The sequence below is a fragment of the Fusarium oxysporum genome, chromosome 7 (assembly GCF_000149955.1).
Source record: "Fusarium oxysporum f. sp. lycopersici 4287 chromosome 7, whole genome shotgun sequence".
NCBI classification, from domain to species: domain Eukaryota; kingdom Fungi; phylum Ascomycota; class Sordariomycetes; order Hypocreales; family Nectriaceae; genus Fusarium; species Fusarium oxysporum.
Genome location: NC_030992.1, coordinates 529,865 through 543,300, shown reverse-complemented (window position 1 = coordinate 543,300; position 13,436 = coordinate 529,865). Strand labels below are relative to the sequence as shown.

The 13,436-nt window shown below is 46.2% G+C and overlaps 5 protein-coding genes across 6 annotated transcripts; 2 read left to right on the top strand and 3 right to left on the bottom strand.

Annotated features, from left to right (window-relative positions):
• Positions 1–3,293: 3,293 nt before the first annotated feature.
• On the bottom strand, positions 3,294–5,259 carry FOXG_04879 (uncharacterized protein). 2 transcript variants are annotated; one of them, XM_018382915.1, is made up of 2 exons: positions 4,986–5,259; positions 3,294–4,926 (listed from the first exon to the last, which is right to left on the bottom strand). In XM_018382915.1, exon 2 carries the CDS (start codon positions 4,888–4,890, stop codon positions 3,457–3,459), a length of 1,434 nt encoding a protein of 477 aa, XP_018239732.1. In that variant the 5' UTR covers positions 4,891–4,926; positions 4,986–5,259; the 3' UTR covers positions 3,294–3,456. The 2 variants fall into 2 exon arrangements, with proteins under 2 accessions (XP_018239732.1, XP_018239731.1); XM_018382914.1 differs by having other exon boundaries at positions 3,294–5,259.
• Positions 5,260–5,683: 424 nt separating this feature from the next.
• FOXG_18922 (uncharacterized protein) lies at positions 5,684–7,834 on the top strand. The gene is made up of 2 exons (XM_018399067.1): positions 5,684–7,023; positions 7,091–7,834. Exons 1-2 carry the CDS (start codon positions 5,696–5,698, stop codon positions 7,668–7,670), a joined length of 1,908 nt encoding a protein of 635 aa, XP_018239730.1. The 5' UTR covers positions 5,684–5,695; the 3' UTR covers positions 7,671–7,834.
• On the bottom strand, positions 7,073–9,347 carry FOXG_04878 (uncharacterized protein). Its single transcript, XM_018382913.1, has 5 exons — positions 8,920–9,347; positions 8,753–8,872; positions 8,509–8,707; positions 8,044–8,447; positions 7,073–7,994 (listed from the first exon to the last, which is right to left on the bottom strand). Exons 1-5 carry the CDS (start codon positions 8,946–8,948, stop codon positions 7,694–7,696), a joined length of 1,053 nt encoding a protein of 350 aa, XP_018239729.1. The 5' UTR covers positions 8,949–9,347; the 3' UTR covers positions 7,073–7,693.
• A 48-nt stretch (positions 9,348–9,395) lies between these two features.
• Positions 9,396–10,680, bottom strand: FOXG_04877 (uncharacterized protein; the record flags this gene model as incomplete). The annotated part of the gene is made up of 4 exons (XM_018382912.1): positions 9,396–9,445; positions 9,494–9,784; positions 9,839–10,136; positions 10,183–10,680. The coding sequence occupies 4 exons, from the start codon at positions 10,678–10,680 to the stop codon at positions 9,396–9,398; spliced, it is 1,137 nt and encodes a 378-aa protein (XP_018239728.1).
• A 312-nt stretch (positions 10,681–10,992) lies between these two features.
• On the top strand, positions 10,993–13,121 carry FOXG_04876 (uncharacterized protein; the record flags this gene model as incomplete). The annotated part of the gene is made up of 9 exons (XM_018382911.1): positions 10,993–11,222; positions 11,286–11,341; positions 11,394–11,521; positions 11,577–11,868; positions 11,920–12,018; positions 12,078–12,327; positions 12,380–12,536; positions 12,593–12,839; positions 12,893–13,121. The coding sequence occupies exons 1-9, from the start codon at positions 11,076–11,078 to the stop codon at positions 13,119–13,121; spliced, it is 1,605 nt and encodes a 534-aa protein (XP_018239727.1). The 5' UTR covers positions 10,993–11,075.
• Positions 13,122–13,436: the final 315 nt, after the last annotated feature.

Below are 13,436 nucleotides of genomic sequence, written 5' to 3'. Positions count from 1 at the left end.
AGGCATTGGTCGGGGCGTATATCTTGAGGTGGAGTGAACACATGCATCAGAGACCCATCACCTTTTTGCTGATATACGTGAAAAAGTGAACTATTCACGACCAACACATACAATGTTGCGGGGTCCAGATCCTTCATCTGACACGGTGTGAAAAGTTGGGTCAGACGCTAGAAATGTGCATATAGCCAGGAAAATAAGTGACGGTCGAATAATGAGGGGAAATAAATAGCCTCCTGATTGATATTCTGGGTGCGGATGTATTCTAGTATCTTCTCGAGAGCAATGCGATCACCTTCCATTGTCCCGGCAAGGATCTTGGGCACCTATCCCCCCGTGTATCCACCACTAAAAATAATAAGCCAAGTATCCTTATTTATATTAATTAGGACATTGTCCGGTTTGGCATCTCCCTAAACGATTCTAGCATCATGTAGTTGGCCAATAGCTTCCTGAATTTGTGCAGCCTATCTCTCCCTTAGTAAAACTTCGGTTCCCGGCTCTACTATATATAATAGTGTTATATGCCTATAGTTAATATAGGTAAGTAAAAGACCCAGAGTAACACCATTATTATTCTGCACTAGGCCATAGAGGCATAAAATCCTTATCTTATTATTAAGTTGGGCTCTGTTAATCTTCCTATATAGATCTAGTTTATTTATAAGGGGCTGCTTATTGCTATGGCGTATGAGCTCAAAGAATGCAATTATCTTGTCGTTTAATAGGACTTTGCGTGGCGTATTAGAAGGCAGGCTAACCATATTCTTATAAAAGATCCGTACTTCAGGCGGATCAAAGGACTTCCATGACGCACAGAGTGCATCAGGAACAGAAACACTGAATAGATATTGGTGTTAGGTGTCTCTATCTAGCTGTGGTATATGCTTATGGGAGACCGTTTGAAAGGTATAGACGAAAGTTTCAGGGTTGAAAAATCTATCCAAGGTCTGTAGTACTGCCTAGTCTAGAGTAGGCAGCTTCTGGAAAATATGGAGTAGAGGGTTAATAATCTAATCCTAGAAGTCCTCGATAGCTACACCATCTAGCTTAAATTCTTTGGCAACTTATATGAAGAAGAGATAATATTCTTTTAATATGGGCGACTTAGAAAAGTTATCGGCAGAGAGATATCTAATAAAGCGTTTATTATTATACATAGCTACTAGCTTTAAATTGGTTTTTCTATCACTGAAAGTGAACTAGATTACATTCTATGCTGGTGGTGTTTGAGGCGGCGATAGTGCGTTGTTAGAAAGTTCGAATGTCATATCTTGTAAATAGTGTATTAATACGAGTTGTTGTATATCTTGGATATGGGGGCGGCGATTGTGTTAACTATGTTGCTAGAGCTTTGTTGACGAGGCTTTGTTGACAACGATTTGTTGATTTGTAGGAAGCGGATTTAAGAAGCGGGGTTGAGCTACTAACATACTCTGTTGGCAATCTCATCCGAGGTTTCGGGTCATTTATGTAGTTGATGTTTGACGACAAACCAATGTAATTCTACGGCATGCTCAACTTTAGTAGGGTAAAAACAAGAAGTCGTAATTATTTAGTAAAATTTTGCGTGATAAACCCCAATAGAATGAAAGCGAACAGGACTGAGATACATACATTGGTTGTTCCTTGACGGTTGACCAAGGTATGCTGTAACTAACGACATTTTGTGCAACGTCTTGCTGTCTGGTTTCACATAAACAGGTTCTAATACACAATAAATTAAACAAATCAACGTACATCCTCATCTGTATCAACTGCCATCGAAGGCTTTGGTGGATTTCTTTTACTGAATCACACCAGTCGCCCCCCACTTCAGACCACATTACTTGCAATAGCCTCTACAAGTAAGAACAGCATGAAAACGAACACTGTCTCCGTGAGAAGACTCGAGTAATGACTGGTTAACCATTTCGTGCTACAAGCACGCATATTTCGTTTCGTCGCAACCCGCGATGGAGCGACATGCTTGAGAAGGTCTTTGGCATATACTGCGGCAGTCATAGCTGCGTATCCTTGCCAGTCTTTGTTCTTGTGCGAATCAGAATAGTCACATATACCCTGAATCACTATACAAGGGAAGTAATTTATCAAGCCTGCTACTTCCATCTCGAAGCATAAGGCTCCCTTCTGGGCGAATTTGTCGCGTAGATTGGCATCTCTGCAAACAGTGTTTCCAGAAGCGATGAGACCATGATGAATGACAATACCATCTTCTGCGGCAGCTCTTTCCGGCCGTATAACAAGATTTAATGAATCGTTTCCACAAGCCTCCGTACAACGGGATGATTGGCCGGACGTGTGAACAATATGAGGTAAATAGAGCCGGTCAGAGTCTGGATCAGGGCGTCCGAATTTGGTTCATAGTTTCGGGTTTCTGTTCAGAGTCTCGCGAATGGAACGTCGAATCCGATGCCCTTGAATCTCGTGTTGGGCTCTGAGACCATTCGTTGCCGTCAGAAGCTGGAAAGGTGGCGCGTTCAGAACTCACCGTATCTCAAATTCTTGGCCCTGAAACGCCATACCCATATCTTATGGAAGAACGCCGTTATGCTCTTTGACGCTAACTACAACATCCCCCAGTCGTATATCATCCTGTGCGCTGGGAACACCGCCTGAAATTCCGACTAACAGCCCAATCCTGATATTTAGAAAGCTAAAGATCATATGTGTCGCGACGCTGGCTGCACTTGATGTGCCATATCCTTGAGAAAGGACAGCAATAACGACGTTGTGATGCCCCAATCGGCTGAAGGTGTATTTATTAGGGTCAGTTCGAGGAAGGGATCCAGAAACAGGGCATTACTCATCCAGAAACACCCGCGCAGCAACATATTCAGTCTCGAGGGCGCAAATCCAGCCTATTGTAAAGTCCAGTGGGTCCAACCATGAGAAGCTTGCCAGATGATATCGGATATAGTAGAATAAGGAAATTTACCGAGAGAGAATTTTATAAAAGAAGTCTTTCCAATCTTGAGCTTTTGTGAGATATTCGATACTGAAGAAGTTGAAAACTAACATTTTGTTTTGGTGCTGTTTCATGACGTGGTTCCAGCAATATGGTTGGTGTATCATATACCTTTAACCGCCGAGTAAATCGGCCCCCCCGCATGCAGCATCATGATGGCCTAAATGAATGTCGCGATGATCTTTTTCGAATTGTTTGGTCGCTGTAGGTTATGATAATTCTCAAAGCGCTTAAGGCGGGACACATGGATTAGAAAAAAAACACAGAGCTTACGAGACAGAAATTAGAGAACACATGGCATTGACAAAACGATAATTATGAAGTGCCTGTTCTGTATACCTGAAAACCCAAATTTTTCGAATACAATTATAGAAAAATTCAGCTGTATATGAACCTGGCTCTAGTTGCTTCTGATAGAATTACAGACTATGTCTCTGCATTATCCTGCCTTGCAAAGCATTTCCTCCACTCTATAGATGCGTTTGTAAGAGCTAAGCCTGATCTATATACTTAAATGTACCATTTCCAGCAACATCAGATGCCACATCAATCGAATCGGTATCATTTCCCTGACGGTCGAAACCCATTGCCGATAGGAAGTTTTCAGAGTCAGCAAAGCCACCCTCCTTAAGAAATAAGAAGTAGTGGTTTTCGCCACCCCTTGTGTTGTCTATGGATCTCCTCAGTGCTGCTGTTACTCCGAGACTACCACAGAAGTCAGCCTCCTGTTTGTCGGATGTGCTTCTCTCGACATATTGCTCCCAATGGTGCCAGATCGTTTTTGAGTAGACGGGGACAATCTTGACAAAAGCATAACAATGCCCATCATTTATTCGTACACCCAGGAAGATATGGAGGATCTCTCCATCTTTCTTAGACCCTTTGAACATCAATCTGCCTACACGGATATTGTCCTTGTCAAGTAGTATTAGGACTGGACCAAACGATGACTCCACAAAACGCCATCTTCTTTCCGGAGTTTGCGGGCAACAAACAGGTATAAATATAACACTGTTTCCATTGTGATAATCGGGAAATAGCTTTCTTTCCTTGAGGAGCCTTGTTTCTTCCAATCTGTTCATGACAATAAGGGGCTGCGTTTTAAGGTGCCCTACCAGGGTTCTCGGCATTGTCATCGGTCGAGCAGGATACGGTAATCTTGCCACGTAGAGGAGATCACCTACTTGACGGCCAGAAACCTGAATACATGCTGCATCTGGAGGATCGCCTGTTGTATTTGCTAGGCGGGCTTGAAGCATAACGAACCAGGACCTGGTATAGTCGGATGTGCCTCCGAGGCTGGCTATGGTGGGTAAGGGGATAGATAAGCCAGCATTTGTCATTGAAAATATCGAGATGTCGTCGCTGCTGAGCCTTTCGAAGCCACCAGATCCTTCAAAGGCAGTGGGCCATGGGGCGAGAAGACTCCCCCAATCACCAGGGACATCATCAATCCATTCCCAACAGAAAATAGTGTGATCATTCGATCTTTTGATGATCTCTTCCTGGAGGCGGAAGAATGCCCTCTTGCCTTCTCCGTAGAGAAGTGGCATGCTGATATCGAATATGCCAAGCATACAATATGCCATGTCTTCAGTCCTCGTCGTTGTTCTGTTCGCCAACCATGACATCTTCTGTGAGACGGAAGCCATGGGTAAGAACTGCCCACTGAGATATATACTATCAATTTTGGTGATTGATGCGACCAAGCGAGCAAAGAATTCATCCTTAGTCCCTATCTTTGACCAATCAGCCGCATAGAACACCATATGCCGTGGCGCTATCAGTTCCTGGAGTGTCCAGCCGCGAGTAAACCAACGGCTGCCCCGAACTTGTGAAAACATCAGCTCGCTCTTCTGATAGTATGTAGTAACATCAGCTAGGTAAGCAAAGCAGACTCGAGACTTCTGATAGTATGCAAACATCGAGTTTATCGCTTCCGTAAGCTCAGCTGAGCTAGTCTTGTCGATGCAGTTGGTATCAACCCAGAGCCATTCAAGTCTCTTATTCAAAGACTTACGGCAGGCGTTCTTGATCTTTAAATATCCTTGCTTTGAGACTGCAACTTGGTGGTTCTGCCAATCCTGGAATGTAACTTCCTCGGTACCCCAGGTATGTGACAGAATTGCATAAGGGGGCACATTGTCGTTGAAGAACTCATGGAGCTCCAGAGTCTTGGTGTTAATGAGACGCATTAGAGTAGAGCAAAAATATCTGGGGCTGGAAAGAGATGCGGTGCGTTGCTATGGCCGATGTTCAGTATTTGAGGAGGAGCGGGGTAAGATAAGCACATCGGAGTATGCCTGGCGACCATTCCTGCATACTTGATTTGTTGGAGGTGTAATTCGTATCACAGCCTTATTTGCGATTTCTCAACCCACAATGGGAGCGCAGCCCGTCAGGCAGTATCTGCAGGCTGTCCAGTCGGCGAGTACACATTATTCAAGAGGCGCTTGGCAAACACCACTGCTTACAATATTACATGAGTCTCGGGGTTATATCCCATGAATAACGACTGCGGAGCTTGAATCCAAATTGCACAAGCATATATCAAATGTCAACATTAGATGAATAAACTCAACAGGCCTCTTATCGTTTGTACTAGTAGCTAGCTGTATCTTGCGCTAGGCTCCCCATAAGTAGACGAGATCACGTGGATTCTGGACTCTAATTCCGATCAGTTTTAGTAACTTCTGATTCGCTATCTCAACCTCCTTCGCCCACCAGCTCATGATGCGTAAATACATGAGCAAGCGGCAAAGACCATGCGACTTCTGTCGTTCTCGCAAAACTGCATGCCGGATCGAGTCGTCACCTCCATGCCGATTATGTCAGCAATACGGGAGAGAATGCACCTTTGTAGAGGCTGCGAGGCCTCGGAAGAGGCAGCAAACAGCTGAGACGAGCCCTGAATATCATGATGCAAACGATGCGGAAGGGTCCTCTAATGAGGTCATTGAAGAGCCACTCACATCCTTTGAGCAAGGTATTGTTTCACCGACAGGAACAGACACCTTTCCCGATATCAACATAGACTTCCTTCAACATCTCGACATAGACGCTCCCGAGTATCAGTTCATGTTCCAAACACCTGATAACAACCCTCCATCTATCGCGGCTGAATCAACAGATGGCTCATACAGCAAGATCTACCCGCTTTTGGATGGACACGAAAATCTTCATCCAGAAACGCTTGGGCTCAGTGGAGATATGGATCCCTATCTCCTCCAACGATATCAATCGGATGAGCACGGTACCTTCAAGTTCAAACAGCTCGCGATACGATCAGTGAACAACAACCCACCTGTTCAGTTCCTAATCTCACAGCCATCGCTGTTTGGTCAAAGTAGAAAAGAAGCCGGACATACTGGCGCGCCAATATCATCGCAAAGAGTGGAGCTTGAGAAGGCCGTCTCTCAAAACATGGGCAAGAGGTTGATAAGTCTTTACAACAGATTCATCGCACCACATTACCCAATATTCTCAACAGAGTCCCCTCCTGGCCCGGCAACAAGTGCTCCCTGTCTTCTGGCAACAATCTATTCAATATCTCTTCCTTTCGCCATGTATGATGATCAACTCTGCATCGATATGGCCTACGACTCACCTGATGCTGAAGACCTAGCCCATCTCATTAATGCGGCAGTTGCTTTTGAAATCCACTCACCAAACATTGCGACCGTTCAGACTCTATTCCTGCTCATTGCTCGACCATCTTCAAATCCACTTGTGTCAGATGCATCCTACCGATGGGCAACAATGGGAACGCTAGTATCAGCAGCTACAAACATTGGGCTGCACCTTGATCCATCTCTTTGGAATATCCCATCGGCCCAAATAGCTGAGAGACGCAGACTCTCGTTCTTTGTATACGCGCTTGATAGATGGTTAGCAGCTGCTTTAGGAAGGCCACCTCATATCAATCGTGCCAATTGGCTCGTTGATGAGCTCTCAGCTCAGGACGAGCACTCTTCTGGCCTCGATGCGTCGCAGTGGGCTGATACCATGGTCTTCTCAGCCCTCACAGCTTCTCTCTCAGATGCTCTTGATCGTCTTTAGTAAGTATTCTGTCGCAGAATCCATTGGTGGTAGCTAACGTTTCTCTCGTTCTTTGCGATCATCAAGTCTAAGTCAGAGGCCAGAAGAGTTACAAACGACCGTGTTGGAGCTCTCGGAGTCTTTGGAACATATAAAACCCGACTGGACAAGCTCAACGGATCCCAACAACGACAAGTCAATGCCTGGAATAACTATCAAGCTCGGCTACTATTACACACAACTACTAATACTGCGCGCTGCCGTGCACGCCCGAAATTCTCACCCCTCGGCATCCAACACTTCAGATCAATGGTCCCCACGCAAGAGCCTGAAGACAGTTCTGGAACAATATTCTGACTTCCTCAAAAGCCTCAAGAGCGACGAAACAGCAGAACACTGGCCACCTTGGTGCCAAAGCGCATTCTCGTCACTCTGTTTCGCCATGTTGTTCATGTTTGTCTCGGCCGCTACTTACGAAGAAGCACTCTCATGGATGAAGCTACTTCAAGCAACACGAAGGCAAATGCGTCACAAAGCCAATGCCTTCGTAGTCATTCGATTGGGTCTACTGAGAATGGATGCCATATTCTGGCGAGGAGTCGATCAGGTTCTCAAATTGGAACCGCACGTGAAACTTGCGTTGGATGCGTCAAAGCAGGGAACATAAATTACACATCTATATAATTCTGCTTACAATAATGACCTGGTGGGAAGGGTGCTGAGAATATCCTCGATGCTCTTGACAGCATCCAGCGCCATGCCATAGCCAGCTTGAAAGCCTGTACCACCAGCACCATAATTATGCACAATCACACGTCTTTCTCCATTGACAAGGATCTCATCACGCTCAATTCTTGCGCCACCTTCGCGAGATGGGCGCATGCCCGCGAATGCAGCCAAGACTTCAGGTTCCCTCTGCTGCAGCTCTGTGCTTAGCTCCGTTGTCCTTTGGAGGATGGACTCGCTCTCCGACGAATACGTGGCGCTATCACTGCCATTTTGTCAGTTTTTCGTCTAAACTTTAGAATCAAAAGACTTACTCATTGCCCTTTTGCATGTATCCTCCCAAAATGACATTGCCATTTGATCCAGGTCTCGGAATGACATACGTCTCATAATCCTTGCCGTGACGCATGACATTTGTGCTGACATGAGATGCCCTCACGAGCAGAACCTGGCCTCGAGTTGGATAGCACTTCTCGTCTTGCACGCCTGCAAGTGTCTTTGCTGCGTTGCCTGTGCAATTAAAGACGACTTTCGTGGCCGGATTGTTGTACGCTTCATAGATATTGCCGAGCTTTCGGCGGATGAACCGCACACCAAAGTCTTCTCTCAGTCTTTTGTACAGATATAGGCAGTGAGCGGGCGCGTTAACGGTCAACGTCGTGAACGCGCATCCGAACTTGACGCCTTCAGGAAGTTCTTGAGCAGACAGAGCTTTGAACTACAAATCGTTAGTATTTCCAGCAGCAGCCGAAGTCTGCCAACTTGGTGTATCGACTCACATCATCAAGATAATCAGCCATAGCCTTGATCTTGTCATGCGGCACATTATCATCCCAGAACTCAATTGACGGCGTCCTTTTCACGAAGGACTTGTCAGAATCTTCTGCAGCGAGTTTCTTGAGGTGTGCATAGCCGTGGCGATCCCATTTAATCGCATTGGCATCGGTGCCAGAAATGGCGGAAAAGTTGCAGCCAGCCCTGGGTTTGTTAGGGTGTTTCAGCATGACAAGAATGGAGGCTCACCATGGTGAGGTGTATGATGGTGAAGTGTCGCCGGGAAGGTACTCGGCTATCACTGTGATATTCTTTCCATAGCCTTGTTGAGACAGAACTAGAGCGACATCGAGGCCAATGATTCCCGCCCTTGAATCCTTGTCAGTGAAGGCTCAGATTATGAGTAGGCAACTTACCCGACGATGACAATGCTATCAGACGCCATTCTTGAGCTTCAAGTATGCAATTAATAGATAATACTCGATGGAACTCCTGATTAGATAGAAGAATTTACTTCTGTATGGAGGAGACTTGAGATTTATCTTCAGTCGCTCGATCTTTTCACGCTGCCGACTAACAGCCGCGGACATGTCCGATTTCGCCTAGTCTCGGCCAGCCCTTGTCCATCTCCATCGGTGTCGCATATGATTGGTGGCGTTCGCAGAGTTGGCCGCGGGAAACTTCCCCACGGAAAGATTATTGAACTTCGAGATATGAATCGTACGATGACTCGTCAATTTAACGGTCGGTATCGGGCGGTAGAAATATCGAATATCGAGAAAAGCAAGAGCGATATCCAATGCGAGTGAGTCATTTGTCTCGTTCTATACAATCGCCATTTTCTCCCCATAATGCTTTCACGCTGTAGGGTAGTTCTCGATCAACGAAACAGTCATTCATTGGAAGCACCATCCTGTTGTGCGAAAAAGCCAGTAAAGCAGTCTGTAGTATCAGTCTATAATATTAACTACTAATTTACGAGTTATATACTAAACTCATGTACATATCTTAGCAACTCAGTCGTATCCTCAATGAACTCGAAACTCTTAGCCAATCCCCTCTCCGGATGATTATAATGCGCAAAAGCATGAGGACAACCACTATAACGCTTCACAGTGACCTCATTCCCTCCATCCTTCAACAACTTCCCATAATACTCCCCCTCATCTCGCTCCAGATCGAATTCTGCAGTAACGATGTGCGCCCGAGGAAGGTTTTTGAAGTTTGAAGCGATGACAGGTGTGAGAATCCACTCGTTGTTCAGCTTTTCCTCAAGCTCGTCTATCAAGTTATGTTAGTATGACTTTGTCTTTGAGATCACATAATTGTGCTTACCAGCATCCTCGGCAACAAAATATTTCAAGAACCATTGTTCTCGCCCAAGAGGTCCCCACGGTACGTCCTTGAGTTGCAAAACACTCTCATAAGGACAATTCTCTGCTGTGAGTTGTTTTATCTTGGGGCTGCAGTATCGCATGTCTGTGGCCGGGACAATCATGAGCTGCAACTTGATGTCGATGCCCTCATCACGAGCAAAGTGGCCCAGAACAGCAGTCATGTGACCACCGGCTGAAAGACCACCAAATGAAACGCTTTTCGGGTTGACGTTAAGCTCAGTCGCGTTGTCTATGGTCTACACACAGTTAGAAAAGTATCTCTTATGGAAAGCTCGGCCTTACCCATTTCACAGCATCCCAGCAGTCGTAAATAGCAGTTGGATACCTACATTCAGGACCCATGCGATAGTCAACGTCAATGACTTTGATAGCCGCCTTGTTGCACATATGTCGACACCACGCCGCTTCCGATTGAAGACCGCCCAGTACCCAACCTCCACCGTGGAAGTTGATATGAACAGGAAACGGCCCGGGGCCTTCTGGAGTGTAGACTCTGATCGTGATCAGGCCTTCTGGCGTTGTCACAGGGATTTGTCTATCCTCAACATGAAAGACTTCGGGGCCTTTCCATGTTGGATATGTGAAACTGTACTTTGCTGGATTGAGACGGTATTCTTCAATGCTGACCTCATCAGCTCGAATCATGGAACTTCCATGAGTGTTCCATAGTTTTTGCCATTCCGGATCCAGGCCAGAGTATTCATCTGGTCCTATTTCTAAACGCTTGAGGCTCGGGAATGAAGCTGTGACCTCTTCGGTTGCTGTCGTAGTATAAGACATGGCGAGGATAACAAAGATAATAGTAGCAAATTAATAAGCTTCACTAGATAAATCTCATTAAAATACTATTCCTGAACAGCATCTTATTTTATCTCCCATCTAAACCGCCTCCAACATCGGCGTCACTCCTGATTGGCGGCGTTCTCAACGCCGATCAACCACGCTATCTCTCTTGGTAGCGCCAGATAGGCCGTCAAACGCCGCCTATCAGAACCCACAGCGATGACCCCGCGTTATCTCTCAGCAGGGTTCCCAGCAGAATGGGTCTGCCGGTCCGGGGTAATTTCTCCAACTCATGATGTTTATATACAGGGCGTTGCATCCCGAGAAATGAAGAACCCACCATCGTTCGAGAGCCGAATCATCTCTTTATTACCTCGAGTGAATTGGAGAATATGACGACTGAAGTTAACATGGAGAAGAAGATTGAGAGCAATCCTTGTGATGCTAAGAGCATTGCGGGACGTGAGGAGCAGTGGCAAGGTTTGCGGAGGGTTCCTGATAAGTTGCCCAAGATTGCGCTGCTGATCTTGGCCGTCGAGGTAAGAACCTAGTGCTTCTGAGTATTTGAAATACGGGGAGTTGGACTGACTAACGACATATAGCTTGGTGAGCGATTTACCTACTTTGGTCTCTCTGGACCGATCCAGAATTACATCAAGTTTGTCACTGTCATGATACTTTACACCTCTTGTGATACTGACAGTACTTAGCAACCCATATGATCCTAGCTCCGATCTGCCAGGTGCCCTTGGAAAAGGTCAGGCTGTTGCTACGGCCCTCGGAAACTTCTTCAAGTTCTGGGCCTACGCTTCGACAGTCATTGGTGCCATCGTCGCTGGTAAGTCCCTAAGTCAACCTTGCTCAATCGCTTATGTCTAAATGATAAACTCCAGACCAATATCTTGGCAAGTTCCGAGCCATCTGCTGCGCCTGCGTCATCTATGTCATCGGCCTCGTCATCCTCGTCTCGACTTCAACACCTACAGCCCTTCTTAACAATGCCGGCCTTGGAGGCCTCATCGCTGCCATGGTCACAATTGGTCTGGGGACTGGTGGTATCAAGGCCAATGTTACGCCTATGTGTGCTGAGCAGTATCAGCATTCGCAGCCGGTTCTCAAGACTCTCAAGTCAGGAGAGGAGGTCATTGTTGACCCAGAACTCACCGTGCAAAGGCTCTTCATGTGGTAAGACACATTTACTCAGTCTGGAATATGCACCCGCTAATCAACGTCAAGGTTTTACTGGGTCGTCAACATTGGAGCTCTTTCACCGCTCATCACAGTCAACGTAGAAGCTCACCATTCGTTCTGGCTGGCGTACTTGGTTCCATTGATGTGAATCCCATCTCCCTGGCCTTAATTACAAATCGACAGCTACTAACCATTTTAAACAGTGCCATCCTCATATCCGCCGCTGTGTTCATCTCCGGTCGAAACAAGTACATCCGCGTTCCCCCAGTTGGCTCAGCCATTCTCGATGCGTGCCGCACTACCAGCATCGCCATCAAGGAGAAGGGCTTCCCCAATGCACGACCATCAGTCCTTAGAGCTTCAGGCCACAACGACAAATACCCATTGGCCAGTCAAGAGAGATACACTGATGAGTATGTTGGAGATGTCCAACGGGGACTCAAGAGCTGCAAGGTAAGTGACTCGTCTCATGACCTTCAAGATGAGGACTTACAATGGCGTCTAGATGTTCCTGTTCTTCCCGTTCTACTTCATCTGTTGGAACCAGATGTGGAATAACCTCATCTCCCAAGCCGGGACCATGGCTCTCCACGGAACACCCAATGATCTTCTCCAGAACCTCGATCCCATTGCCCTTTGCTTCTTCATTCCCTTCCTCGACTGTAAGTAATCTACTAGAACATCCTCGCCTACCATTTCCTAACATTCGGTGCTTCAGTGATTGTATATCCCCTTCTGCGAAAGTACAGAATCGACTTTGACCCTGTAACCCGCATCTTCATGGGTTTCATGTTCGCCTCCATCTCAATGGCCTACGCCTGCGTCCTTCAGCATTATATCTACAAGTCACCACCAAACAGTATTCACGTTTGGATTCAAGCACCATCTTATATCCTCGTGGCCTTGTCTGAAGCCTTTGTTATCATCACAGGTCTCGAGCTCGCCTTCACACAGGCTCCCAAGAAGTACGCATCCACACGATGATACCTTGGTCAATATACTGATTATGAATTATTAGTCTTCGATCTGTCATCTCAGCTCTGTTCTGGCTGACCATCGCCGTCGCTGCTGCGATCTGCATCGCCCTCGGCGCAGTTTCTCAGGACCCATATCTCGTGTGGATGTATGGAGCTGTAGGTATTTCAGGGTTTATTGCTGGTTGCGCATTTTACGCTTGCTTCTATAAAGGGCGGAAACAACATCTTTCCCGAGATGAGATCGTCATCGAAGGCAGTTTAGGAAACTAAAACTTGGAAGAATCTACATAACAAATACCTCGTACAATATAGATCGACCTTTTTGTTTATAGATCCAATCGGAAGAGTAGCAGACCGTCGGAGACGCGAATATGACCTGACTTTATGACCTGGAAAAGACCCAAAGTTCCATCAAGTCAACAAGGAATCACAAGAGGATCATCGGAGCTGATAAAATTAGTCTCTGTCTCCGCCTCTGCAGATAATTCTGGAACGAATATCAACCCACTGTCGGCTTGGGTCTGTCAGAAAACCTCCACTCTTTATGAGAATCTGGTTTTACAAAGTGAAAGCGGATTCCAGCGT

Bases quoted from the DNA above. Each gene is read 5' to 3' on its own strand.
- FOXG_04879 (XM_018382914.1), bottom strand. From the start codon at position 5,160: ATGCGTCTCATTAACACCAAGACTCTGGAGCTCCATGAGTTCTTCAAC.
- FOXG_18922 (XM_018399067.1), top strand. From the start codon at position 5,696: ATGATGCGTAAATACATGAGCAAGCGGCAAAGACCATGCGACTTCTGT. The intron at 7,024-7,090 runs GTAAGTATTCTG...GCGATCATCAAG, and splicing joins GATGCTCTTGATCGTCTTTA to TCTAAGTCAGAGGCCAGAAG.
- FOXG_04878 (XM_018382913.1), bottom strand. From the start codon at position 8,948: ATGGCGTCTGATAGCATTGTCATCGTCGG. The intron at 8,873-8,919 runs GTAAGTTGCCTA...CAAGGATTCAAG, and splicing joins GATAGCATTGTCATCGTCGG to GGCGGGAATCATTGGCCTCG. The intron at 7,995-8,043 runs GTAAGTCTTTTG...ACAAAATGGCAG, and splicing joins TACATGCAAAAGGGCAATGA to TGATAGCGCCACGTATTCGT.